Source organism: Rhineura floridana, chromosome 20, assembly GCF_030035675.1.
Source record: "Rhineura floridana isolate rRhiFlo1 chromosome 20, rRhiFlo1.hap2, whole genome shotgun sequence".
Classification (NCBI taxonomy): Eukaryota; Metazoa; Chordata; class Lepidosauria; order Squamata; family Rhineuridae; genus Rhineura; species Rhineura floridana.
In genome coordinates, this window is record NC_084499.1 from 13,656,591 (window position 1) to 13,682,491 (window position 25,901).

At 46.9% G+C, this 25,901-nt stretch overlaps 1 protein-coding gene across 3 annotated transcripts; it reads right to left on the reverse strand.

Moving 5' to 3' along the window:
• Positions 1-338: 338 nt before the first annotated feature.
• Positions 339-25,301, reverse strand: LOC133373757 (kelch-like protein 20). 3 transcript variants are annotated; one of them, XM_061603910.1, is made up of 9 exons: positions 20,214-20,258; positions 19,728-19,794; positions 18,712-18,803; positions 13,047-13,230; positions 7,239-7,382; positions 6,204-6,337; positions 4,158-4,366; positions 2,884-2,990; positions 339-1,821 (listed from the first exon to the last, which is right to left on the reverse strand). In XM_061603910.1, exons 1-9 carry the CDS (start codon positions 20,224-20,226, stop codon positions 1,719-1,721), a joined length of 1,053 nt encoding a protein of 350 aa, XP_061459894.1. In that variant the 5' UTR covers positions 20,227-20,258; the 3' UTR covers positions 339-1,718. The 3 variants fall into 3 exon arrangements, with proteins under 3 accessions (XP_061459894.1, XP_061459895.1, XP_061459896.1); XM_061603911.1 differs by lacking the exons at positions 19,728-19,794; positions 20,214-20,258 and adding an exon at positions 25,195-25,301 and having other exon boundaries at positions 340-1,821; XM_061603912.1 differs by lacking the exon at positions 19,728-19,794 and having other exon boundaries at positions 341-1,821; positions 20,214-20,274.
• Between the last annotated feature and the right edge of the window lie 600 nt (positions 25,302-25,901).

The window sequence follows — 25,901 nt, forward strand, 5'->3', positions numbered from 1 at the left end:
ATGGGTTTTGACGGACAAGAGCTCAATGATACGACATGCGTTTTGCGTGCAAAAAGATCCCAGGTTCAAATTCCTGGCATCTCCTTTTCTCTGGAATCCAGGAGAGCTGCTGCCACGCATTGCAGACAATACTGAGATGGACGAACCAATGGTCGGACTCAGTGCAAGGCAGCTCCGTGTCCTTAATGAAAGACTGCTTTCAAGCCTATTTCTGCAGGGGGAGGAGGACTCTGTGGGTGCACAGGAGCACCATGTTGGTGACAAATGACCACCTTCCCTGGCTTGCTAAATATATTTATTTATTATTTCAATTTATATACCGCCCTTAGCAGAATAGCTAAATGCAGTAGAAAGATGGAAATGAACTGCCTTCAAATCGATCCCGACTTATGGCAACCCTACGCATAGGGATTTCATGGTAAGCTGTATTCAGAGGGGGTTTACCATTGCCCGCCGCTGATGCTAGTCCTCCCCAACTGGCTAGGGCCTGCTCAGCTTGCCACAGATGCACAAGCCAGCCCCTTCCTTGTCCGCAACTGCCAGCTAGGGGGCAACTGGGCTCCTTGGGACTATGCAGCTTGCCCACGGCTGCACAGGTGGCAGGGCACGTCACCCCTGAGCCACTCCCTGTGGGTGTGATCTTTAGCTGGCCCTTGACACCCAGGAGACACGAGTGGGGATTTGAACTAGCAGATTCTGGACTCCCAGCCAGGCTTTCCTCCCCACCGTGCTATACCAACTGTAATAAATGCAATAGGTAGACTAAATGGAGGTGGAAGTTTGGGTGTTTGTTCATTTGGGGGTTTGGCGTGGAGGGGAGGCATTATGTAAAAAATGTGTGGGACTGAAAAAAGGATGTGTGTTATTTTTTTCCTTCAAGGTGCTAAGGAACACAGCTCCAAACAAAATAATTATCCCCAGCTTCCAGTGGATGCTGGCCCATTAGGGCAAAAGAGGCAATGCCCCACCAACCTCAGTCAGTCCACACCTGCCTGCCTTCATACTTAGATCCAGTCCAAGGGGCAGCCCTGCGTCTTGGCTTTCTCCTCTTTAGTTTCAGTGTGGCCCCTTGTAGGACTCAGCCGGGAGGGGGAGGGGGACAAAACTGGAATGAGTTGGCGCTGCCTGTCATTGGCTCTGGCTCAGCCAATCCTTGGCTCTGGCTCAGCCAATCCTTGGCTCTGGCTCAGCCAATCCTTGGCTGTGGCTCCACCCACTGTTGGGCTCCCTACCTTCCGCCCCGCCAGTCTCAACGGACACCAGCCACCACAGCCTGTTTCTTCCGAAGCTTCAGTTTACTTGCAGCCAAGGGTCAAACGAAAGATATTTGGGGATACAGAGAGCTGTTGCATGTAACAGCAGTGCCTTGTCAAGATCTCTTGCGGGCCGTGTGTCTTCGTATAGGTACAGCAGCATCAATGGGCATGGCGTTTAACAGCATGGCAACATATGGATGGGTCTCCGCCCCAAGAAGCTTACAATCTAAAATGCGACACAGGGAAGGCAATAGGAAGAGGAGGAAGGTGAGGAGGAAGGGGGAAGAGGGCAAGCTTGTGTATTAGTTGTTTATTATTATTATTATTATTATTATTATTTATACCCCGCCTTTCAGCCACAGGCCCTCAAGGCGGCTTACAAAAAACACAAATATAAGTAGCATGGCAATTCTACACTGAACAAAAGAAACTTGGACCCAGAGCTAGCTTCTTTTTCTTTTTTTATCTGCTCCAGGGCAACTCAAAAGATTTCAGATCATCGGGAGCTGTTTTGATCATGGTGACACCTCCACCAGGATGACGGGTTTGTGTGTTTCCAAAACATCTGCGGGAGAAGAGAGACAAACAGAGATTTAATGGAGCAGAGGCTGGGGAACGTTTCCAGCCTGAGGGCCTCATTCACTTCTGGGCAATCTTCCGGGAGCCACGTGTCAGTGGTGGGTAGAGCCAGAGGCAAAAGTAGATGGAGAAATAAATGCAAATTTTACCGTTGTCCAGTAGGCTAGTTTCAACACACACACCCTCTATCCTCCACCCAGGCAAGCAAAAGGCATGATCAGAGTTCACAGACACATTTCAGACAGGGGAAAAAACCACTCAAGAAGGGTGCAAACTAGGGCCAGGGAGGGGGTGCAACCTGGAGAAGTCCCAAGGGCCAGACAGAGAGACCTGGAGGGCCACAATTGCACCCCCCTCCCCAGGCTAGAGAACTTATGCCCACCAGATCTAGCTGGGGCTCCCAACTCCCATAGCACCAGTCAGCATAGCCAATGGTCAGGGTCGATAGGAGCTGGGGACCACCCGGGGCCGAAGGTTCACCATCCCTCAGGTTGAACAAGGTCCCCTTTCCTTGCAATAGAGGACTGCCCTCCGTAAAGTAGGACACATGGCTACTTTAGCCTAGGGCTCGGCTGGCTCCACTTCCTCTGAACTCCAGGCGGGGCCAGGGCAGCGTTGCACCTTGCCAGGAAACACTAATAAAGATGGTGGCCTGCTCTGATAATGTTCTGTTAAAGTTTGTGGCAGATATATATTGCAGCAGAGTGCAGAAAAAACTGGTCTGTTAAGACCGGTAGTTGAAAGAGTAGAGAAACTTAAGGTTTATTACTACAAAGAGGAAAAGTCAGACATGCTGAAGCAGCCACTCAGGGAGCCATTACTAACTAGCTGAAAACAAAAGACAGGAAGAGAAGGGGAGGAGCAAAGCCTGCAAAAGCAAGCAACCCTTTAGAGGTGGAATCAACAGAGGGAAGAATAGATTGTCTTTCTGCCTTTCTCTCTCTCACACACACACTCACACACACACTCTCTCTCCCTCTGGTTCAGGTCATTTGTAACATGCGTTGATGCTTGACTCCCAGCATGTCGAAAGGAGACAGTAGCTTACCTCCATGCATTGAGCTCCATGTCAAATGCTTCCACAGTGGTCACATGGACGATGCCGTCATAACCTCCAATGGCTAAGAGGTAGCCGTTGGCAGCAACCAAGCTGACCTTCATGTTAAAAAGAAAATATAGAATTCTCAGGTTTGCCATCACACCCGGAGCAAAGATGTTCAGGAAGCGTGTCATGATTGCGGCAGGCCTGTAGCTCAATGGTAGAGCATCTGCTTTGCATGCAGAAGGTCCCAGGTTCAATCCCCAGCATCTCCAGATGCGGTTAAGAAAAGATGCCTGTCTGAAACCCCAATGAGCTGCTGCCAGTCAGTGTAGACAATACTGAGCTGGATGGGCAAATAGCCCGATTTGCTATAAGGCGACAGCTTATGTCATTTTCAGGGAAAAGGCTGAAAGTAAAGGTACAGCATCTGCTCCACATGCAGGAGGTTCCAGGTTCAATCCCCAACATCTCCAGGTAGGGTTGGGATAGATGCCGTCTTCCATAAGAACAGACGTCCCTAGGAGCCAGTCAGCTTGAAAGGGGAGATTGTTAGCTAGTAAGAAGAGTCTTCTCAGTGGCTGACTCACTTCCTTTCACTCAGATTGGCTCCAATCTGCAGGAAAGGTCAAGGAAGCATGTTAGAAGACCAACCCATTCCCCTTTCATGCTGATTGCCTGACAGGATGCTGGAGACATAGGGACCCTGCTGGGACCATGCTCCCAAAAAAGTAAGGGTGAGACCCCCTGAGATCCCAGACGACGACACCCTTGTGAGGATTAGACAAATTCAAGGAGGTGAAGGCTATCAGTGGCTACCAGCCAGGATGGCCACCTTCCTCTGTTGTCAGAGGCATTATGCCAGGTGTGAGGAACATTTGGCCCTTGAGATGTTGCTGAACCGCAATTCCCATTATCCCTGGTCAGTGGCCATGCTTGCTAGGGCTGCTGGGAGTTGTAGTTCAGCAACATCTGGAAGACCAAAGGTTCTCCACACCTGCATTATGCCCCTGAATACCAGTTACTGGGAATCACAAGTGGGGAACAGGGCTGTTGTGTTCATGACCTACTTTTGGGCTTGCCAAAAGCATCTGGTCGGTCACCGGTGAGAGCAGGGCGTTGGGCAAGACAGGCTCCAGCAGGGCTCTTGTTATGTTCTAGTTTTAAAAAACCAGACAGCCGTACTGCTAAATGGGGCGTGTGCTCTTCAGAGAAAGCTGTCTAATGGTGTTGCCACTATATCAATCTTGCCGCGCTCCCATCACATAGCAGTGCCTTGATACCTTGCTCCTTTTTGACTTCATGGGCACGACAGCAGACCACTCGTTGGCAAGGGGATCGAACCGCTCAACGCTGCACAGCTCAGTGAGGTCATCTCGCCCACCAACCACGTAGACCTTCCCTTGAAAGGCAGCGCATCCCAGGTTCTCTCGACAGGTCCGCAGGGGAGGGCAAGGAGTCCATCTGTCTTCCATGGGATTGTAACGCTCCACTGGGATAGGCAACGAAATAAAGACAAGGTCTAGAAATCCAAAGCTTCATACGTGCTCCAGGGTGAATGTGATGCTCCACCAGGACTAGGCAACATCATCGACCTCAATGTTGGGGTCCAGTTAGAGATAAGGGAGCAATTGGATTCAGCTCATATTCAAAGGTGAGCCTGCCTCATCCACTGTTTAAGAGGAAAAAATGAGTTGTGTCTAATGTTAGCCCTTCTCAGAGTAGACCCATTGCAAATAATGGATATGGCTAACTTGGTTCCATTAATTTCAATGAGTCTACTCTGAGTAGTTGGATAAACCCTGCAAGTAAGGCGAATCGCAACTATCCTACAAAATCTGCACTTCTCTTAATTTTGCAATGCAGTTCTCTAGTATAATATGCACAAAATGCACATACTAGATAAAGTGTGTCTAAAAATGTTATATATATATTGCATAGTAACATACAAAATGCATTCTGTTAGGGGAAGTTGCATTGCAAAACTGTATACATTCGGCCAGATTGCACACAAAAATGTGTATGTCAGGAGAAATCTGCACCCAAACGCTGATGAATTTTCATCAGGACTTTAAAAAAGCATTAAAAACAGATGTGCAAATGTGGGGAACTGAAGGTGAGACAAATGAGGACCCAGCAGAAACTGCAACTGACAGCTTCGCCTATTCCTAGGGCCAGTATGTGCACAGCTGGTCAGTGGAGGCTAGTAGCTCCATGTTAGAAGATTCAGGACAGACAAAAGGAAGTACTTCTTTACTCAGCGCATAGTTAAACTATGGAATTTGCTCCCACAAGATGCAGTAATGGCCACCAGCTTGGACGGCTTTAAAAGAAGATTAGACAAATTCATCGAGGACAGGGCTATCAATGGCTACTAGCCGTGATGGCTGCGCTCTGCCACCCTAGTCAGAGGCAGCATGCTTCTGAAAACCTGTTGCCGGAAGCCTCAGGAGGGGAGAGTGTTGTTGCACTCGGGTCCTGCTTGCGGGCTTCCCCCAGGCACCTGGTTGGCCACTGTGAGAACAGGATGCTGGACTAGATGGGCCACTGGCCTGATCCAGCAGACTCTTCTTATGTTCTTATGTCAGTAGGCCAGTGGACTCTACTATTGGGGTTTCCAGTAGCTGTCCAAGCTGCTGAAACCTTCTGTGGTGAGGGGGACAGGTTTCAGCACCTAGGGCAGCTCCTAGAAACCCCCTGGAGTGGATTCTCCACTAGCATGGAGCCACTAGCCTCCACTGCAGCCAGTAGCAACACACATGTGGAACACTCTCATTGATCTAGTCTACACATGATGGTTGGAGGGCCATTTGAGGGTGGAACAGTAGCTTCTAAATTTTAAATGCAAGGAAATAAATGTCAAGTGTGGGGGAGGGAATGGGTCCCCTCTACAGCATTTCAGACTCAGTTCACGTCTGTGACCAGAACTGTGTACACGTCTGGTCGCCTCATCTCAAAAAAGATACTGTAGAGCTGGAAAAGGTTCAGAATACGGCAACAAAAACAATCAAGGGGACAAATGTAACAAATAAAATAAACTATGGAATATGAGGCAGCGATGGCCACCAACTTGGATGCCTTTAAAAAAGAAACTTAGATTAATTCATGGTGGATAAGGCTATCAATGGCTACTAACCCTGATGGCTACATGCTTCCGAATACCAGTTGCCAGACACTGCAAGAGGGGAGAATGCTCTTGCACCCAAGTCCTGCCGGCAGCCAGGCTTCCCGCAGGCATTTGGTTGGCCACTGTGAGATCAGAATACTGGAGTAGATGGGCCACTGGCCTGACCCAGCAGGCTCTTCTGATGCTCTTAATTTCCTCTTACCTGAATATAACGTAGTGTAGCCATCGGAACCCCCAATGGCATACAGGTAGCCATCCAGCACCGCCAAGCCTAGGCTCCTACGGCGATGATTCATGGGCGCCATCTTGCACCACCTGTTAAGCAGCGGGTCATATCTAGAGGCAATTACACAATCGTCAGAACACTTAACAGACATTTGAATCCGTGTTTAGGGACTTTCACCGTTTACAGTGCAAATGAGAGAAGGAAAAGCCGTGTTTGACACTACTCTGAACAGAGCCATTGAAATTAATAAACATGCTTACTTCGATCCATTAATTTCAGTGGGTCTACTCTGAGTTGGTTGGCTACAACCCAACCAGTCCAGGGGGTGGTGACACTGGCTATCAGGTTCCTCCTCCTCCTCTTTGTACAACTCAGCAGGGAGGGTTGGAGACAAAACTAGGATGAGTTGGCTCCGCTTGTCATTGGCTCTGGCTCCGCCTCCTGTTGGGGCTCCCTGCATTCCACCCTACCAATCCCAATGGACACCAGCCACCACTGCTGATGTCACATATTATATCAGGGGTAGGGCAGGTGAGCATGGTTTGGACTCCTGCCAGGAGGAAGGGCGGGGTATAAATCAAATCAATCAATAAATAACCACCTCATGGGGCAAATTAGGCTCACAGGCCAGAGGTCCTTCACCCCTGGGTTAAATGGAATTAATACATTTTGTAAAGAAAAGAGATGCTAAATAACTCTTTGCATTGAATGTCATATAATCTATTATTTCATTTTAGGACTTTGATTTAGTATAAGCCACCTTGGAAAACTCTATTCGAAGGGCAAGGTAAACACTGGTCATTTTTTTAAGGGCTGTATCCACTGTTAGTTTTATTCAGAGTAGATTCACTGAAATTAATAGACACGACTAAGTTAGGTACATTGATTTCATTGGGTCAACTCTGAGTAGGGCTCCACTGGTTCCACCCTCAAATAAATGAATAAATTATACAAGAGCTGCTATGGTATGGCAGCAACACACCCAAGGGACATCCATTGGATGCGACTTACCTCTCTGTGGTGTTGACACACAGGAGACCGTCGTAGCCACCGACACAATACAAGTAGCCTCCCAGCTCAGCCACAGCCACATCTTGCTTGGGTTCGCTAAGCGGGGCCACATCCCGCTTCCACTCATTGGTTTCAGGATCGTATCTTCAACAGCAGGAGAAGGAAAATAAAACAGAGTCCCGGTGTTAGAAGCTGCTAAGGCAGTCTGTGGAGGCTGGTGCAAATTGGGACTGGCGGGGCGGAAGGCAGAGACGCCCACAGTAGGCAGAGCCAACGTCAGCCACAACCACAGCCAGTGACAAAGAGAGAGCCAACTAATTCCAAGCTCTATGAAGGCATCACTGAGATTAAAGGAGGAAGAGGCAGACAGGCAAGTGCCCCTGCCCCTGGACGGGTTGTAAGTTAGGAAGTAGACAGGTGGGGGCAGGTCAAGGGTGAATGGAGCTTAGTGGGGCACTGCCCCACTCGCCCTGCTGGAGCAGCCTCCAGCAAAGACCACGCAAGCCATGTAAGGAGGAACGGCTGATGCAAAGCACAAGCCAAGTGAGTGCTCCAAGTAGCCAAGAACCGGACCTTGCAGCCAGATATTATCTTAATTTTAAAACCTAGCCACCCTTTTGGGCTTACATCACTGGGTACTGCTGGGCTAGTCTTGCAGCAAAGAGATCTCTTTCGGGAGGCAGCCTGCTGAAGTAAACCAACGGCTGGAAATACAGTATGACACATTTCTGACACCCTCCTGCCCTCTCAATTAAGCATATATTTAACTGCCAGATTCCATTGCTCTCTACACTGCAACACTTGTGGCATGAGCCCAGAGTCACTGAGTTTGTCTTTAGGAAAGAAATATTGCACAGTAGCTAGCTTAAGCTATCAATCAAGAGGGAGCGGTAATAATGTGGGTGGCTAAAGAGGCCGAGGGGAGGCCAAGGGCCTGAGACAAAAGCCATTGATTATGCTGTCATGTATGGCGCTAGCAAAATGCCTGCTGTTGCAATGGGGGAGGGAAGCACAGGAGGTTCCATACCAAGCCAGGTTCAAAATCCTTGTGTTTGTTGGAAATAAAGCACTAATGCATATTTACAAGCATCTTGAACCAGTGAGGGAGGGGGGAATAGATAGAAAGGCAATCTAGTGTTCCCTCGACTAATTTCTCCTCTAAAAGTGTTTGTTGTTTCTTCAGGCTTTGCTCCTCCCCTTCATTCCCTTCTCTTCCTGTCATCGTTCTCCGTTAGGAACAGATCCCTGAGTAAAGGCTGTACAGCTGCTTCCGCATGTATGACGTTGCCTCTTTGTAGTAATAAGTTTCTTTATTCTGTCAATTGCCAGTCTTAACAGGTTATTTTAGCACTCCGCTGCAGTATATTCCAAAAACTCCAACAGTATTAATTTACAAAGCCCTCAGCAACCTAGGTCCAGGGTTCCTTAGGGACCTCCCAAACCCTTATATCTCAGATCAATCCCTGAGATCATCTGCAGGAACATAGTTGGTTGTTCCCAAGTCGCTGAGGCTCATCAGGCATCCACACAAAACCGAGCCTTTAGCGTCATCAGCCTAGACCAGCTTTTCCCAACTGGTGGGCCACCAGATGTTGTTGGACCACAACTCCCATCATGCCTCAGCCAGCATTGCCAATGGTCAGGAAAGATGGGAATTGTGGTCCAACAACATCTGGTGGCCCACCAGTCGGGAAAGGCTGGCCTAGACCGAAGGAATGCTTCTCCAATGGAGATTCAGCAGGTGCCTTCTGTTCTACCCTTTAAACGTTTGCTGAAAACTCTTCCCAGCCATTAAGCAGACAATTAAGGACGCATCTTCCATAATAGCTGATGATCTCTGGTTTTAAATTTTTTACATGGTTTTCATTGTACTATACTTGTTGTAAACTACTTTTTAAATGTATTTTTAATGAAATTGCAGTAAACAAGTATTTTTATAAACAAACAACAAATTAGCAGGTTTGGGGACAATATGGCCCTCCAAACCTCTCTATCTGCCCCTCAGGACTCTCCCCATCAGGGCAGGACTTTGGGGCAGAAATCCAGGGCGCCCTGCTCAGCAAATGAACCTGGAGGGCCTCCGAATGTAGCAGGACTGGTTTGCCACGGGTTGTACCCAGTTAAGTTTTACTCAGAGCAGACCCATTGAAATGAACAGACCTAAGTTAGTTATGTTCATTCATTTCAATGGGTCAACTTTGAGTAGAGCTAGCACTGGATACAACCCCACATTTTTTAAGTAAGTGAAGTGTTAGGGGTATTAAACCCAGGTTCAAAAATTACCTAACTATACACCATTCCTGGAAAAGAGATGCATTCTGACAAATGGCAGAAAATAGCAATTCATACTATTTTTTTTAAACCATGCCACCCAAAAACCAGCCCATATAAGACCAGCAATTTAGAAAATAAGGAAAGATGTAGTTAGGAGGGGAAGGATCTGTCAATTTCGGTCCTTTCTCATTTTTCCAGTCATAAATTCAGTTCTGAAGAAATTTCTCCTTACAAACACATTTTCGTATGCCCTTTGGACTAAAGTACACATTTTTTTGCAAGCAATTTATCCTAACAATGCCTTTTTGTATGTTATTTTCACTCATATATTCATTGTCACGCACACATTCCCCTAATATATACATTTTTGTAAACATTGGTTGGTTGACGAACTGCATCGCAAAAGTCAGGTAAGTGTGAATTTTGCAGGATGGCTATGTTTCCGTCCTATTGTTTTGGCAAGTGAGCATGTGATCGATTCGGCTTTAAATGCAAACCGAATTGAATTCCCCCCCCCTTCCCTAGTTGTAATGCATGAAATCAGGTGAGGAATAGCAGCGAGAGAGAGAAGTGATGGAATTCAGCAGACTCATTCCAAATTGGCTGGGAGACGAGAATGATGTCAGCGGGGAGGGCAGCTCAGCTTGGCCTCATTTCTATAAATGAGAACTTGGATCCTAGCAGATTTTTATACAGTTATTTTCGGTCTTAAGGACCTGGCTGCCCCGCAGCTCAGCTTTTCACTCCCTCAGGGCATTACCCAGGCCGCAACCTGCGCTATGTCCCTGCCCAGTGAGAAACTACAGTAGCTTTCAGATGTTGCCACAAGCAACCAGTTGCATTTCATGGAGGGTTTTCCTGAGGCAAAGGAGCATCCTTCATTATTTGACATCTTTTTAAAAGAAGGGGGTGGGGAACGACATGCTCATTTGGGGGCCCGTTTTTGGCCTGACCAACAGAGAGAGAGAACAGAGATACTCCCTGGGGTTGTCCAAAAGGAACAGAAACGCAGAAGGAAATAAGGAGAAACAGGAGACAGATGGGGAAAATGGGCTGAACACTCCTCAGAGACAGTTGAGAAGAGCTTGCCAAAGACAAATATGGCATTTATGAACACAGCATAGGAATGTTCCACTGGGAGGACATGTCACTAGAACCATAAGTTCTTACTCCCCATCAAAAAAATATTTCCAGCTATGTTGCAGGGCGGCTATGAGGAACCTTTGGCCTTCCAGATGTTGCGGAGTGACAACTCCCATCCACCCCAGGAAACATGGCTAATGGCCAGGAATGATGGGAGTTGTAGTTCAGCAACATCCAGAGCAACAAAGGTGCCCCGTAAACCAAAACAATACAAGAACCAAAACAAAGCCATCCTTCAAAATTATCCCATTTGTGCAGTGCCATTCTCCAGCCAAGTAACATGCACACAAATGCAGATAGTAAGATAACGTTTGCATTAAAAAGTGCATACATTAGCGACAATAGTAGCTGGTATAGCACAGTGGAGAGGAGAGCCTGGCTGGGAGTCCAGAGTCCGTGAGTTCAAATCCCCGCTCGTGTCTCCTGAGTGTCAAGGGCCAGCTAAAGATCACTCCCACAGTGAGTGGCTCAGGGGTTACGTGCCCTGCTACCTGTGCAGTTGTGGGCAAGCTGCATAGTCCCAAGGAGCCCAGTTGCCCCCCAGCTGGCAGTTGCGGACAAGGAAGGGGCTGGCTGGTGCAGCTGTGGCAAGCTGAGCAGGCCCTAGCCAGCTGGGGAGGACAAGCCTCAGAGGGAGGCAATGGTAACCCCCCTCTGGATACCGCTTACCATGAAAACCCTATTCATAGGGTAGCCATAAGTCAGGATCAACTTGAAGGCAGTCCATTTCCATTTTTAGTGACAATAACATACAACAATACATTCTGTTATGGAAAATTGCCTTGCAAAAACATACACATATGAAAATGTGTGACCGAGGCAAAAGAGCACAGAATTTTGTCAACAGTGGCATACAACTTTGTGTGCTCGCCCTCCAAGCCGGTGTGGTGTCATGGATAGAGTGTCAGACTAGGGCCTGGGAAACCAGGGTTCAACCTCCCCCATCACAGAGCCGAGTGAGTGACCTTGGACCAGTCAGCGGTTGGTATCCAACTAAACATTTCAGCTAGTGCAAGCACTTTGGGCCATGCTACGGAACTCCCCCTCCCTCTTCTCCCCCCCCCAAATATGTTTGGAGGGTTCACCCAATCCTCCAAAGCAGGTTTAGGGGGCATGTGGTGGCATGAGGAAAGGGAAGGGAAGGGAAGTCCCATTGTGTAGGCCTGAAAGTGCTTGTACTAACAGAACTTTTTAGCTGAATACCACACAGTCTCTCAGACCAGCCTACCTCACATGGTTGTTATGACGACAAAACAGGGAGGAGAACCCTGCATGGCACTTTGAGCTCCTTGGAGAAAAGATGGGATAGCAATGTAATAAATTAAATTAAATTAAACCCTTCCTCCAAGATTTTCAGGGCAGTGCAGGGATTTCTCCCAGTTTATCATCACCAGAAACTGCAAATTAGGCTAAATTGGCTTGGGATGGCCCGGAAAGTTTTCTTCCTAACAGGCAGGGATTATGAACTCTGGGCTGTATCCAGCTAAGTCCTACTTGGAGTAAACCCATTGAAATTAATGGACCTAAGTTAGTCATGTACATCAGTTTCGCTAGGTCTGCTCTGAGTAGGACTAACGTTGGATACCACCAACTGGTCTCAGCCCAACACTCTATTCAGCTGTGTGTTTTTTTAAAGGAAAAAGAAAATAGTACAGCTAGGTTGCTACACAGCTAATGATGCAATCATCCAGACCTTTCAAGGAAGCAGTTATTTATCTCTGAAAAACCTCCCTCTGCTTCTGCAAAGTCAACCCTATCTGTATCCTCCAACTAGGGTCATAGCTATTTCACAGTCCTTCCAGGACTCCTTTACCCTTCTTCCCATGTTTCTGATTGAATTGTCCAGGCTGGATGCTTCCCATCTGCCACATTCCAAGAACTCAGCGCTTGCAAAGAGGATTTGGCCAAAGTATCCCAAAGCCCCTTCAGACGATCATTAAATCAGTGTGGACTTGGAAGAGGGGTCTTGGATGTCATCTAGCCCAGGAACAGGGAAAACTGAGAGCCAGGCCTCAAATGTGGTCCTCCTGGCCTCTCTGTCCGGCCCTCTGGACTCTCCCCTGGCCTCACCAGCTCTACCTTGTACCCTCCTTGGGTGATTTGCTTGGCTGGAATCTATCCCTTCACTGTGATCATGTTTCTTGCTTGCAGGGATGGAGAACAGAGAGGGGTGCGTAAGCATGTGTAGACAATAGCCTATGGTGCAAAGGTAAATTTTACATTCATTTTGCCTATGGCCCTGCCCATCACTGTCATTCAGCCCCTGGAAGGCCTCATCAACAGGAAGCTCTTCAGTTACCTACTTCCTGTCAGACTTCCTGTTTGCCCCTCCATGCCATCGCCAATCCCAGCGCCATCTGAAAGCCAACTCCCCTCATGGAACAGAATTACCTCTCGATGCTGCTGAGGCACACCATTCCATCATGACCGCCCACCACATAGATGGAGCCATTGAGAGGTGCTACCCCAATGCCGCTCCGGTGCCGCAAGACAGAACCCAGAACCTTCCATTCGTGGTCCAGGGGGTTGTAACATTCCACACCGCTGACATTGCCCTTGGGGCTAATTCCCCCAACTATAAAATGAGAGAAGAAGGAGCGGGAGAGATGAGAGCAAAGAAATGAAATCATTCAGGAAGACTGGTCAAAAGGGAGAAGGAAAGGGTGGCATCCATCTCCTCCCTACCATTCCATCAGGCTAGAGCAGAGGGAGGGAAATGGGAAGCAAGCAAGGTCTGTCCCCATTGGCCCTTGCTGAGAAACTGGCTCTGTTTGGCTCCTCCTGCTCTCCCGCAGCTAGCAGTACCCATTCCATCAGGCTGCAGGAGAGGTAGAGATGGAAAGCCCAATCTATGGTCTGAAGGCACATGAGGCCACCATCTTGCCGAAGCTCAGCAGATCTGGGTCTGGTCAGTGCCTGGATGGGAGACTACCTGGAAACCAAATGTATGCCACCTTGGGTTCTATGGTGAAATAAAGGTACTGTATCTATGCAACAAACAAAGTGAGGGCTGCTCCATCAGACCATCTCTTCCTGTCCCTAAATTGTTTTAGTTCAAGCTGACCTTTTTATAAAGAACTATTGTTGCCCATGTTTGCTGCTACTCCTCTTCCCTTTTCCTTGTATGTCATGTCTACTTGTCCCATATTATAAAAGACAGCTCACTATGGGAAGCGTGCCTCTATTTGAGTGGTTCCCAAACTTTTTACCCACCATGGAACACTTCAGAATTGCTGAAGGTCTTGGCAAACCACCTAATGAGTTTTCTGCCTGTGGTAGCAATTACAATGCACCCTGCAAGAGCCGATGATTTTTAATTGTATTTTTATCACCGCTTTTAGTTCTCGTATGTTGAATCGTATTTTATTGTTGAATCCCACAGAATTCAAACTGTGATACAATAAGATACAATATGTGTAATAAAAGAAGCAATAAAAATAGAGCTGAAGAGCAATGGGTGGTATTCAGTGCTAGTCCTACTCAGAGCAGGCCCACTGAAGTTAATGGACAGGACTTAGATTCATTAATTTCAACGGGGCTTCTCTGAGAAGGATTCAGTTGAATACCACTCAGTACAAATATTGAATGCAGTGAATGTGCTCTCTTCCATCAAAGAATCCTGGGAACTGTAGTTTGTTAAGGGTGCTGAGAGCTGTTCAGAGACCCAAGATCCCCCTCCCAGAGCTACAATTCCCCGAGTCTCCTGAGAAGTGCGATCAATTGTTAAAGCACTCTGAGAATTATAGCTCTGTGAGGGGAGCAGGGGTCTCCTAACAACTGTCCCCTTAACAAACTACAGTTCCCAGGATTCTTTGGGGGAAGCCATGACTGTTTAAAGTGGTATGATACTGCTTTAAATGTATAGTGCAGGTGAGACTTGAATCCAGAACTAGACAACACTTGGCTTTGGGTTCCCACTTCCCAAGCAGTTATTTAAAACTTTTGCCTTCCTGCTATTGACTCACAAAACTTTAGTGACTAAAGAGCTTTTGCAGGAAATAGAGAATTGCTCAGAATGTGCTGCCAACTGTAAAGCAGCAAGAGATTTCCTCATTACTGGCTCTATTTCCAGAAACAGGGTGAGCATTTTCTCCTGGGTGATTGACAGCCCGCCAGCCTGCCACATATCATCTTCTCTGACAACGGAGGGGTCGCCAAGTTGAAGTCGCTAACGGAAGAAGCTCTGCCTAGCTACACAGGGAAGATCAAATGTTTAATTGGCATCGGGGACAGATCCTTAACTGAGGTTGGTGAGGAATTCATTAACCAGCTTGTCACAATCTGAATGAGAGAAACGTAGAGATGGGTGAAGCTGTCAATTTCGGTTCCTCCGTTTCTCATTTTCCCCATCTTAAGCTCAGTTTTTCACATTTCCACATTAGCTGGTCGATTTGGGGGGAGGAACAAGTCCTCATGAAAATTCAACAGCATCTTAGTGCAAATTTCTCCTAATATGCACATTTTTGTATTATTTCCCCCCTCTACTATACCCCTTTTTTTTTTGCAAAACAGTTTTCCCTAATATAATACATTTTGTATGTTATTTTCACTAATATATGCAGATTTATGCACTTTACCCAAGCATGTGTACTTTTGTACACTTTATTTGGCTAGAGAACTGCACTGCGAGTCAGGGAAGTGCAAATTTCAAAGGATGGCTGTGTTTGGGTTCCCATATTGTTTCCAAGGTTGACAATTTAGAAGGTTTACTTTAAATGCAAACTGAATCGATTTTCTCTCCCACCAGACATGGGGAACCTTTGGCCTTCTGGATCTCACTGAACGCCAATTCCCATCATCCCTGGCCGCTGGCCATGCTTATTGGGGCTGATGGGAATGACAGTTTGACAACATCACGAGGGCCAAAGTTTCCCCATACTGGCTGTACAGAGAATTGTGGGTTGCTCTAGGGCAGCCTTTCCCAACCAGTGTGCCTCCAGATGTTGTTGGACCACAACTCCCATCAGCCTCAGCCAGCATTGCCAATGGTCAGGAAAGATGGGAATTGTGGTCCAACAACATCTGGTGGCCCACTAGTTGGGAAATGCTGGCCCAGACCGATGGAATGCTTCTCCAATGGAGATTCAGCAGGTGCCTTCTGTTCTAGCAGACACCATGGAGCGTACCTCTAAGAAATATGTATAGGGCTGTTTTGCATGCACCATTCATTTCCATGGGAGGGAGATTGGTACCCTGACCATAAGAGTGTTTGCTCCAGACTAGCTCAGTAGAATTACTCATAAGGAAGTCAGATGAGGTTTACAACACTGACTTTGCAATCCTATAGACCAGTCTTTCCCAACCAGTGTGCCTCCAGATGTTGTTGGACCACAACTCCCATCAGCCTCAGCCAGCATTGCCAATTGTCAGGAAAGATGGGAATTGTGGTCCAACAACATCTGGAGGCACACTGGTTGGGAAAGGCTGCCCTAGGGTTTTATTTACAGAATGTTCATTAGTGGTGAAGCAGTTAGAGTGAATTGCCCTATCAACTGCAGTCTACTCTCAGACGGCCACCACCTGCCTGCCTTACTTACTACCTACTATTGGCCTCTCTGTATTCCACCTACAAATGGGGGAGACATTCGATTCAGTTCACATTTAAAGCCGAATCTGTCAAACCCGCACTTTCTGAAACATGAGAACGGAAAACACAGCCATCCTTTGAAATTCACACTTATCTGAATTTTGCAGTGCAGTTGTCCATCCAACACGTGTTTACAAAAACGTGTATTTTATGGGGAAATGTTGCTTGCCAAAAAAAATGTGCACATGAGTCAAAAGCGTAGACCAAATTGTGTTTATTAGGAGAAATCCACAGCGGAAGTGCTGAGGAATTTTCAGGAGGATTTTGTAAAAATAAAATTCGCAAAAATTCACAGAAACCGAATTTAAGATTGGAAAAATGAGGAACGAAGAGAACCAAAATTGACAGATCCTTTCTTCCCAGCTTCCACCTCATCAATCCCAACAGGCACCACTCTCCAAAACCTGGATTCAGACAGGACCAGATCCAGCAAGGCATGGATTTCACAACAGCAAGGGCTGACTTTGAACAGGCATCTGCAGATGGGCACCGATGAGTCAAGCTTGCTCCCTTTTCCCCTCCCATCGCCACCTGTTTGCAGAGGAACGCAACCTCTCCTACGATTTACAAAGTTAGCAGGCATGGATCACAAGATCACATGAAAATCTCAGTGGGATGAAAGAGACTCTTCCAGTAAGTCCAAGCATAGGCAATATATGGGTAGTTTTAAAGCCTGCTGCCCGTCTGCAATGCCTAATTTTATAAAGCCACACTTGTCTCCTCTAAGGCAAGAACGGTTCACATTACACAACATCTCTGCCCCACGGAAATTCTTCATCTCTCCCCCTCTGATGAAGTTGGGCTTCAGCCTAATTTGGTGGGTGGCACAGAGAGAGAGAAAAAGGAACAGCCCACCCACGTTCAACTCTGGCCTTGCCCACTTTGGGATATGGCTCCACCCACAAGTAGTCCTGGCTTCATATGCAACCCTAGATGCATTACCCCCCCCCAAGGAAATAAGATTCTTGATCAGGAAAAAAAGGATAAGTTTTTTGTTGTTCAAAGACAGAGCTGACCAGCTCTCCAGCTTGATAGCTGTCAATCATGACTGGGGAACCTTTAGCCCTCCAGATGTTGCTGACCTGCAGCTTCCATCACCCGTAACCATTGGCTGTGCTGGCTGGGACTCTGATGGGAACTGGAGTCCAACAGCATCTGGAAGGCCACTGGTTCCCCAGCCTACAGGAGTTACGACAGGCAGCCAGTTGACCGTTGTTTTTATTGGATCTTTACTGTTTTTTATTCTACGGTGGTGGTTTTTAACGTGTTGTAAACCGCTTTGACGTCTTTAACGAAACAGCAGTATTTTCTAATAAATAAAACAAACAAATATTGATGGCCTCTTAGAAAGCAACAGCATACATTTATGAACCTTTTAGAAAAACTCATAGAGGCAAGAAAAAAAGATCATCAGTACGGCCTGAATGGAAGCTACATCACATACAGGTAAGATATGGAAAACCTTCTGCAGAACCAACAGTATGCCTGCTGAAAGCTCATTTATTCACCCAGTCCTTTGCTGACAATTGCTACCTGCTGCTTCTTCATCTGTTGGCTTGGGTTTTACTGGGTTTTTAAAATGATTATTATTGTATTGTGGTGGTTATGTGGCTTCCCCCCCCCCCATTGTGCTGCATTTATTTATTTATTATTTTATTTCTATCCTGCCTTTCCTTCCAGTAGGAGCCCAGGGCAGCAAACAAAAGCACTAAAAACACTTTAAAAGTCATAAAAACAGACTTTAAGATATATTGAAACAAAACATCTTTAAGAACATTTTTTAAAGCTTTAAAAACATCTTTTAAAAAAAGAAAAAGTTTTAAAACATCTTTAAAAGCAATTCCAGTACAGACGCAGACTGGGATAAAGTCTCAACTTAAAAGACTTTTTGAAAGAGAAAGGTCTTCAGTAGGTGCCAAAAAGATACCAGAAATAGTGCCTGTCTAATATTTAAGGGGAGGGAATTCCAAAGGGTAAGTACAGCACTTTATGATTTTTAACTGGAAAGTAGTAAAAAAAAAGGCAGGGAAAACACACTAGGAGCAGGAGAGGGAGGTAAGACAATGTGGTGTAGTTGTTAGATTGTCAGGCTGGAACGTGGGAGACCAGGGTTCAAATCCCCACACAGCCATGAAACTGGGTGATCATGGGGCAGTCACTATTTCTCAGCCTAACCTACCTCACAGGGTTGTTGTGAAGATAAAATCGGGAGGGAAAAGAACCATGTTTGGACATCGCCTTGAGCTCCTTGGAGGAAAGGTGAAATATAAATGTAATAAATAAATAAATGATTTAAAAAAAAGATCACCTCCCCGCACATTCCTCCCAGCTGTGCCTCATTTCTATGAAAAGGGTCAGGTGACTTATCTCAGTTTCCCTTCAGCCCCTGCCCTGGCATATCCAATGGCAGAGTGAAAATGATGGATGTTTCCAAACAGACAGCAGAAAAGAACAAGGTATTACACTTACTAGCATAAACAAGCTCCACTGGACGTCCACCTTTGGAGGCTGCGTATTCAGTTCTCCAGCTAAATGGCTTCCTCTTTGGTTCCACCTTCGCCCTGAAGCAAGTCAGGAGTCCCCGATTATCATTCTGTCGTCAGAAACATCTCACCTTCCAAAAGCAAGCAAGCTGCTATTCTATCCCACAGAAGTTTTAATTAAGGCGCTGACTTGGGATGCGTCAGCCCTTGCAAAGGGAATGTCATGCAAGACCATGGCATTCTAAGAAGCCTTAAAAAGGGTAACTGCCTGATCTAACCTGACCCCAAGAAGGAAGCAAGGAGATTTTAGAAACATCTCTCTAGACAACGTCCTCGATTCAGGGCGCTCCCAGACGACTGTTTTTTGAGCATCCTGTCCCAATTGGCTTGCAGGGAGATTAGATGACGTTGGCTCTCTATTGGGCACTCATTCTGATTTGTTTGTGGGGAGGTTAGAGGATGCTGCGTCAAAGCAAGTGCTATCCAACGCTTTTCAGTACATTTCCCCATCACTTTCCTTCTCACAAAGAGCCCGATCTTTTGTGCAAGAGCTCCCTATCAACTCTAAATACGCAACCTGAACTTGCCAGGACGTGGCTGAATCACTCTCGGAGATAGCGACGGTCTGGGAGAGCCCTCAGAAAGCAATCACAAAGGGACTAGTAAGCAGTAAATTGAGGTCTGTTTTAAGAAGATCTAAAGGTTACCAAACGCGGCCCTCCAGGCCTCACTATCTGGCCCTCGGGACTCTCTCCAGCTTCTTCAGAGTATTCAAGTTACTGGACCAGCCTGCCCTGTTCATTCCACTTCTCCCCTCAGTTCCTACAAGCTCCTAGTCCTCATGCCAGTTCCATCTCCAGCCCCAGCTTAAGGTAACAGCCAGTGCGGCACAGTGGTTAAAGTGTCGGCATAGGATCAGGGAGTCCAGGGTTCAAATCCCCACTCGGCCAAGAAATTCACTGGGTGACCTCAGACCAATTGCCATCTCTCAGCCTAACCTACCTCACAGGGTTGTTGTGAGGATCAAAATGAGGGGAGGAAGGAACCATGTACGTCATCTTGAGCATCTCTGAGGAAAAGTGGGATATAAATGTAATAAATAAGTTTCAAAAATAAAATGGCCCACAGCTCTGACCCAATTACCTCTCCAGTTATCCCTTTCAGCAGTCCCAATAAGGCCACGCTCCACATTTTTAGGAACATGCTTAAAAACAGGGATGGGGAACTTCTGGCCCTCGAGATGTTGAGGGACTCCAGCTCCCATCAGCCCCAGCCAGCATGGCCAGCCGTCAGGGTTGATGGGAGTTGTAGTACAGCAACATCTGGAGGGCCACAGCTTCTCCATCCTTGGCTTACAAAGACTATTAATATCCCAAAAGACGTACACAATTATTTACACCCATCTCATGCTGGCATTTTTTCTGTACCAGGAAGCGAACAACTGCACCACTCTGATTTTGGAAAAGAATGGGTCAATCTATGACTTACCCTCTTTCTTCATATATACCCATCTTTGCACTCCAGTGATGCTCCTTGCCGTCTTGTCTAATTTGGACACAGAGCAGCAGGCTTATATGCAAACTCAGGAACCAAAAATAGGAATGCCAGGCATAGCTCCCAGCTAAAGGCCACAGAGCCAAGTGTCTGCTGAATTCCACTCAAGCCATTGTTCCCGTCTCAAACCACAAGCCTCGCTCAATGTAACAAGACACCCGATACCAAGGAAGAACGATCTATTCCAGCTCAGAACTTGGTGGCCACACTGTCGGCTGTGATCAGCTGCTTCTTTCCTGATTACCTTTAAATGCCAACTTTCTTCAACATGGTGGCAAAGACACACACTAGGGATGGGAGGCTCTGTCAAATTCGGTTCTCTCAGCTCCTCATTTTTCTGTTCTTAAAATCCAGCTCTCCACACTTCTTTAGCAATTTGCGATTTCAGGAATCCTCATGAAAATTCTTCAGCTGAATTTCTCCTAATCAATACATTTCTGCATGCCAGTTTGACTCACGGACACATTTTTTGCAAGCAATTTCTCCTAACATCATGCATTCTTTGGATGGTATTTTCACCAATATGTTCCTTTCGTGCACACTGTCCCCTGATATATGCGTTTTTGTAAACATTGCTTGGTTGGCTTTTCGGCGCCAGGTCAAGACTTTCCTCTTCTCCCAGGCATTTTAGCATGCGTTCTATATTGTTTAAAAAATTTTAATTGTGTTTTAAATTGTTTTTTAAAAGATGTATTTTAAATTGTATTTGTTTTTAGTTATTGTAAACTGCCCAGAGAGCTTCGGCTATGGGGCGGTATACAAGTTTAATAAATAAATAAATAAACTGCACCACAAAATCTGGATAAGAACGAATTTTGAAGGATAGCTATGTTTCAGTTCTATTGTTTTGGAAAGGGCAAATGTGATAAATGCAGCTTAAAATGGTAACTGAATTGAATTTGCCCCCCATCCCTACACCTACACCCCCACCCACCCACAGTTCCCAAACCAGTCTGCCATCTGGGCGCCTACTGGCTTCAGCAAGGATGTTCCTTCTTGTACCTTGAGAGATGGTTGTCTTATCAAGAGGTAGAAAACCTCTTGTGAGGGGTGAGGGCCAAATGCAGCCTTCCAAGCCTCTCTCTATAGCCCTCAGGACTCTCCCCAACCATACCCCATCACTGGCCTTGCTTTGCACCCTCCCTTGAGCATTTTTGCCAGGCTGGAACGTGTCCTTGAATCCTAATCATGCCTCTCGCTTTCCAGGAGGGTGGAAACTGTGTGTGTGTAGAAACTAGCCTACTGTATAAGGGTGAAATGTACATTCATTGCTCCTCCCACTCTGGCCTCTGGCCCTGCCCATACTGGAATGTGGCCCCCAGCAAGTTGTCCAGAAAGGAACGTGGCCCTCGGGGTGAAAAAGCTTCTCCAGCCGTGCCTTAGCCTGTAGGCCTTCAATCGGAGGATAAGGTCCCACATGGGGAGGCCACATACATGTCACCAAAAAAGTAGAAATGCTTTACCAGACAGACACCAATCTAAATAAAAATGTGCATATTTTAATGTGTACAGGTGCAAATTTAGAAATAATGGCTACAATTTAAATAGAAATACACATTGTGTGGAAAAACGTATCCAGGTGAATTGTGTGCCTGCTTCCATCTGCTGCCCATATGCTAACAGCTAATCTTCATTTTCTGGGCTTTTTTTATGCCTTTAAACCAGAGTTGGGATCTGCTCAGAGTAGGCTTATCCTCACAGTAGGCTTATTCAAATTAATGAACCTTAAGCTAGCCATGACCAGCCATTTCAATGCATCTACTGGGTACAGTCCTTGGTCTTGTTTTTCAAATAGAGGAGTCCTTCCAAGAGAGGACTGTCCTTGGTGAAGTATGATACACGGCCACACTAGTCCCGTAACTATGCCGAAGCCTGAGCAAAAGTGGGCCACACCAGCATCACCTACTGCTCTATAAATATGCTTTAAAAAATTAAGACACACGTGCCAAAATGCATGTTTGCCCACAATTCTGGGTATGAAAAGATTGTACACAATGACATCCAGGGACTGACTCCAGGTCTGAGGCAGCACTGGGCCATGTGTCCTCAGGTAGACCTCCTTAGGCTTTCTACTTGGCAAAGGAGGCTGCTACAGCTCTTGAAGAGTGGCTACCATTTTAAATTTCCCACAATGTCCTGGAGGACTGAAAGCAGCGTCACAGCAGGGCATTGTGGGAAATTAAAATGGGCATCTAGGTCTAGAAGCCACCTGTGTGAAGGATCCAGAGCAGGTATAAGCACCGGTGGACTATGCTAGAGCCTTGAGGACCCAGCACCTACCTTCAGATGCCGACACCAGGCCTGATTGCACCTCAGGACAACCCCCCACCAAAATGCTATGTATTTATCAACAACAAATATTTTATATCGGTCTCCAACACCAACACCTCGATCTGTCTTCCCATTTTCTCATTGGGGCATGGGGTGGGTGGGGAGGACTCAGAACTGCAAAGCAGTAAGGAACGCTTGAAGAAGTCACACATGTCAACACCGATAGGAGAACCAATTTTCCATAAAGTATGAATTGCAGGCAGATCGTCTGCCGAGACAGACCAGCGGTTGGAAATAACCACTTCAAAGACCTTGAACTAAGGGCAGAGAAGAAGCAACGCTTTGATGTCCAGTAATTGAATTTGGAGAGAATCTCTGTGCAGGAAAGTGACCCGACTAGGCCATAATCCTGTCACCATGGCAACCCACAAGGCATCTCCCATGGGGCTTTTGTTCGAATGCCTGTAAAGAAGGGCATGGAGACAACCTTCCTGAACAGGGGCACCACCGTCCGGCGTCACTGCCGAATCAGGCCAATGGCTTATCTAGTCCAGCATCCTGTTCTCACAGCAGCCAACCAGATGCCCCAAATTGGAAGCCCGCAAGCAGGACCTGAGACCAAGAGCACTCTCCCTTCCTATGGTTTCTAGTAACTGGTACGGGGGTAGACCACAGCCACTGTGGCTAGTAGCCATTGATAGTGTCAGCTCTACACTGCATCAGCAGTGTCAGGGGGGGCTGGAAATTCCTGGGTCTTTGGCAGGGAAGGAAAGTCCTTAGCCAGCAGTCGGGTTGTAAATCTGCCAGGCCTATCCGAAGCGTACTTGCCGAGTCAGAAGTCCAGAAGCGAGGTCAGTGGAGGTCCGGGATCAGTTGCCAAGGAGGTCAGTCAAAGAGATGCTGCAGGGAAACTAGGTCTACACAAAGCCACGCCTGACGTTGCAGTCAGCAACAGGCTGCAGCCAAGGTGTGCCTTATAAAGAGCAGGATGGACAGCAAGTGTGAGCCCTCAGCGTTTGGGCCTTAAGGAGACAGGCCTGCCTCTCTTCTGCCTGACCTTCTGCTGTCTACGTTCTGCAGGTGAGGGGGGAGTATCCTGTTCACTGTCTGTGTCTGGCTGCAGGGCCTCTGCTGTCCCTGGGGTGCTCTGCAGCTGAGGGGCAGAAGGAGCTGGATTCTCAGGAGGCTCCTCCGTGTCTCCTGCTGCTCCTGGGTCTGCTGCTGTTACTCCCGAGTCGTCCTCATCTGAGGAGTCCTCTGACGGGGCCATGACAGATAGCCTTATCCTCCATGCATTTGTCCAATCTTCTGAAAACCATCCAAGTTGGCAGCCAGTCACTGCCTCTTACGGGAGCAAATTCTATAGTTTTAACTGCTGTGTGTAAAAAAAAAGTACTTTGTTCCATCTGTCCTAAATCTTCCGGCATTCAGCTCCATTGGATGTCCACGGGTTCTGGTGTCATGAGAGAGGAACAGAAGCTTTTCTCTATCCACTTACTCTCTGCCATGCATAATTTTATACACTTCATTCACGTCACCTCTTGCTCACTTTCCACTTGGCTGTTCATTAAGCAGAATTCCTTGGGCTGGTTGTGGCACACCTTGCCTGATCATAACTTGCTGCCCATAGCATCTGTCAAGTTAGGGAACCTGTATGTATGAGCGAGCCAGTACAAATCAAATGCCACAGGAAAGGGGGAGTGCTCCATAGCAAAGTGCTTGAGCACATGCTTGCAGGCAAAAGGCGCCAGGTTCGACCCCCAGCATCTCCAGGAAGGATTGGGAACGTGTCCTACCTGAAGCCCTACAGAGCCGCTGCCAATCACTGTTGACAACATTAACATGGGTGGACCAATGCCTTCCACCCCTGGCTTCTTAATATTCCTTTGAATAACAAGGAGCCATGGAAACAAACCATGCAAAATAATCCAGCCTGTTGCAATTTGCTTACTCTACAAAACTTACGCCAGAGGCAGATTAGAATTTGGAGGGTTTTCACTGTTTGCAGTACAGGGAATGCAGAGACCTGCATATTTCCTCTTCTTCCAGGCATTTTAGCATTTTTAAATTGTTTTTTATTTATTTTTAAATTGTGTTTTGTGTTTTAAAATTTGTATATTTGTTTTCATTGTTTTTAATTGCTGTAAACTGCCCAGAGAGCTTCGGCTATGGGGCGGTATATAAATACAATAAATACATAAATAAACAAACTTGTTGGCTCTATTCACATTGTACATTTAAAGTGCTGGTATTCCACTTTAAATAATCCCAGCCTCCCCCAAAGAATCTTGGAATCTGTCATTTGTTAAGGGTGCTGAGAGGTGTTAGGAGATTCCCCATTTCTCTTACAGAGCAACAATTCCCATCAGCTGACGGGCAAGGGGGTTCAGTCCTGCTTTCTGCGGGGAGAGGCTGCACCCAGCTGAACCAAGCAGAATTGAAACCCCATCCCACCCATCCAGTGACATCACACGCCTATTTTGATGACGTCACTTGATTGGCAAGCGGGTGTGGTTTATGAAACATGGCTTTGCAAGCCAAATTGGAGTCCCTAGCAGGCCAAGATTGGCCTACGGGCCGGAGGTTCCCCCCTCCTTATTGACATGTACAACAGTTACAAGTCATAGTTGTTAAAATATTATACCTTGATGTAGTACTGAAAAGCACAGAGGTAGAAAGGATCTCCATCACATCAGAAGAGCCGAAATCAGCCTAGCGATCCATGCAGCACCCTACCACCCATGGGCATCTGTCTCTCATGTTGTAGGTATTCCAAACTGGTTAGCACATCGGTGGCCACTGCAATATCAGCCTCCGCTTGGCAGTGGGACCCAGCACAAGTTGATGCAACAGGGAGGTCAGTCGAGCCGCCGAGAGAGACTCAAGAGCACCTGCTGGAAAGTTCAAATTGCCGAGGCGTCTGCTGGTGCAAGGCTGGATTTTGCAGCTGTGGCGAAAGCGATCCCTTCCACATTCCACACAAACTTTGCATTCTCGGCAAGATGACAACTCCTCTTGTGCCAATCAGGGGGAACTTGGCTATGCATTCATCACAACAACTGTCACTTGTACCCCTCGGGAACGCCTCTCAGTGGACAGCATAATCAAGAAGAGGGCTGAATAGCCTCTTCCAGCCTGAGGGCCACATTCCCTACTGGGCAACCTTCCAGGGGCCACATACCAGTGGTGGGCATGGCCAGAGGCAAAAGTGGGCAGAGCAACATGCAGATTATACCTTTGTACAATAGGCTAGTTTCTACACACCCCTCACTGGCCCCGCTGTGAATTTTCCTTCAGCATTTTTGCCCAGCGACAAAGCCTCTTGCTTGTCAGAATGGAGGACAGAGAGGG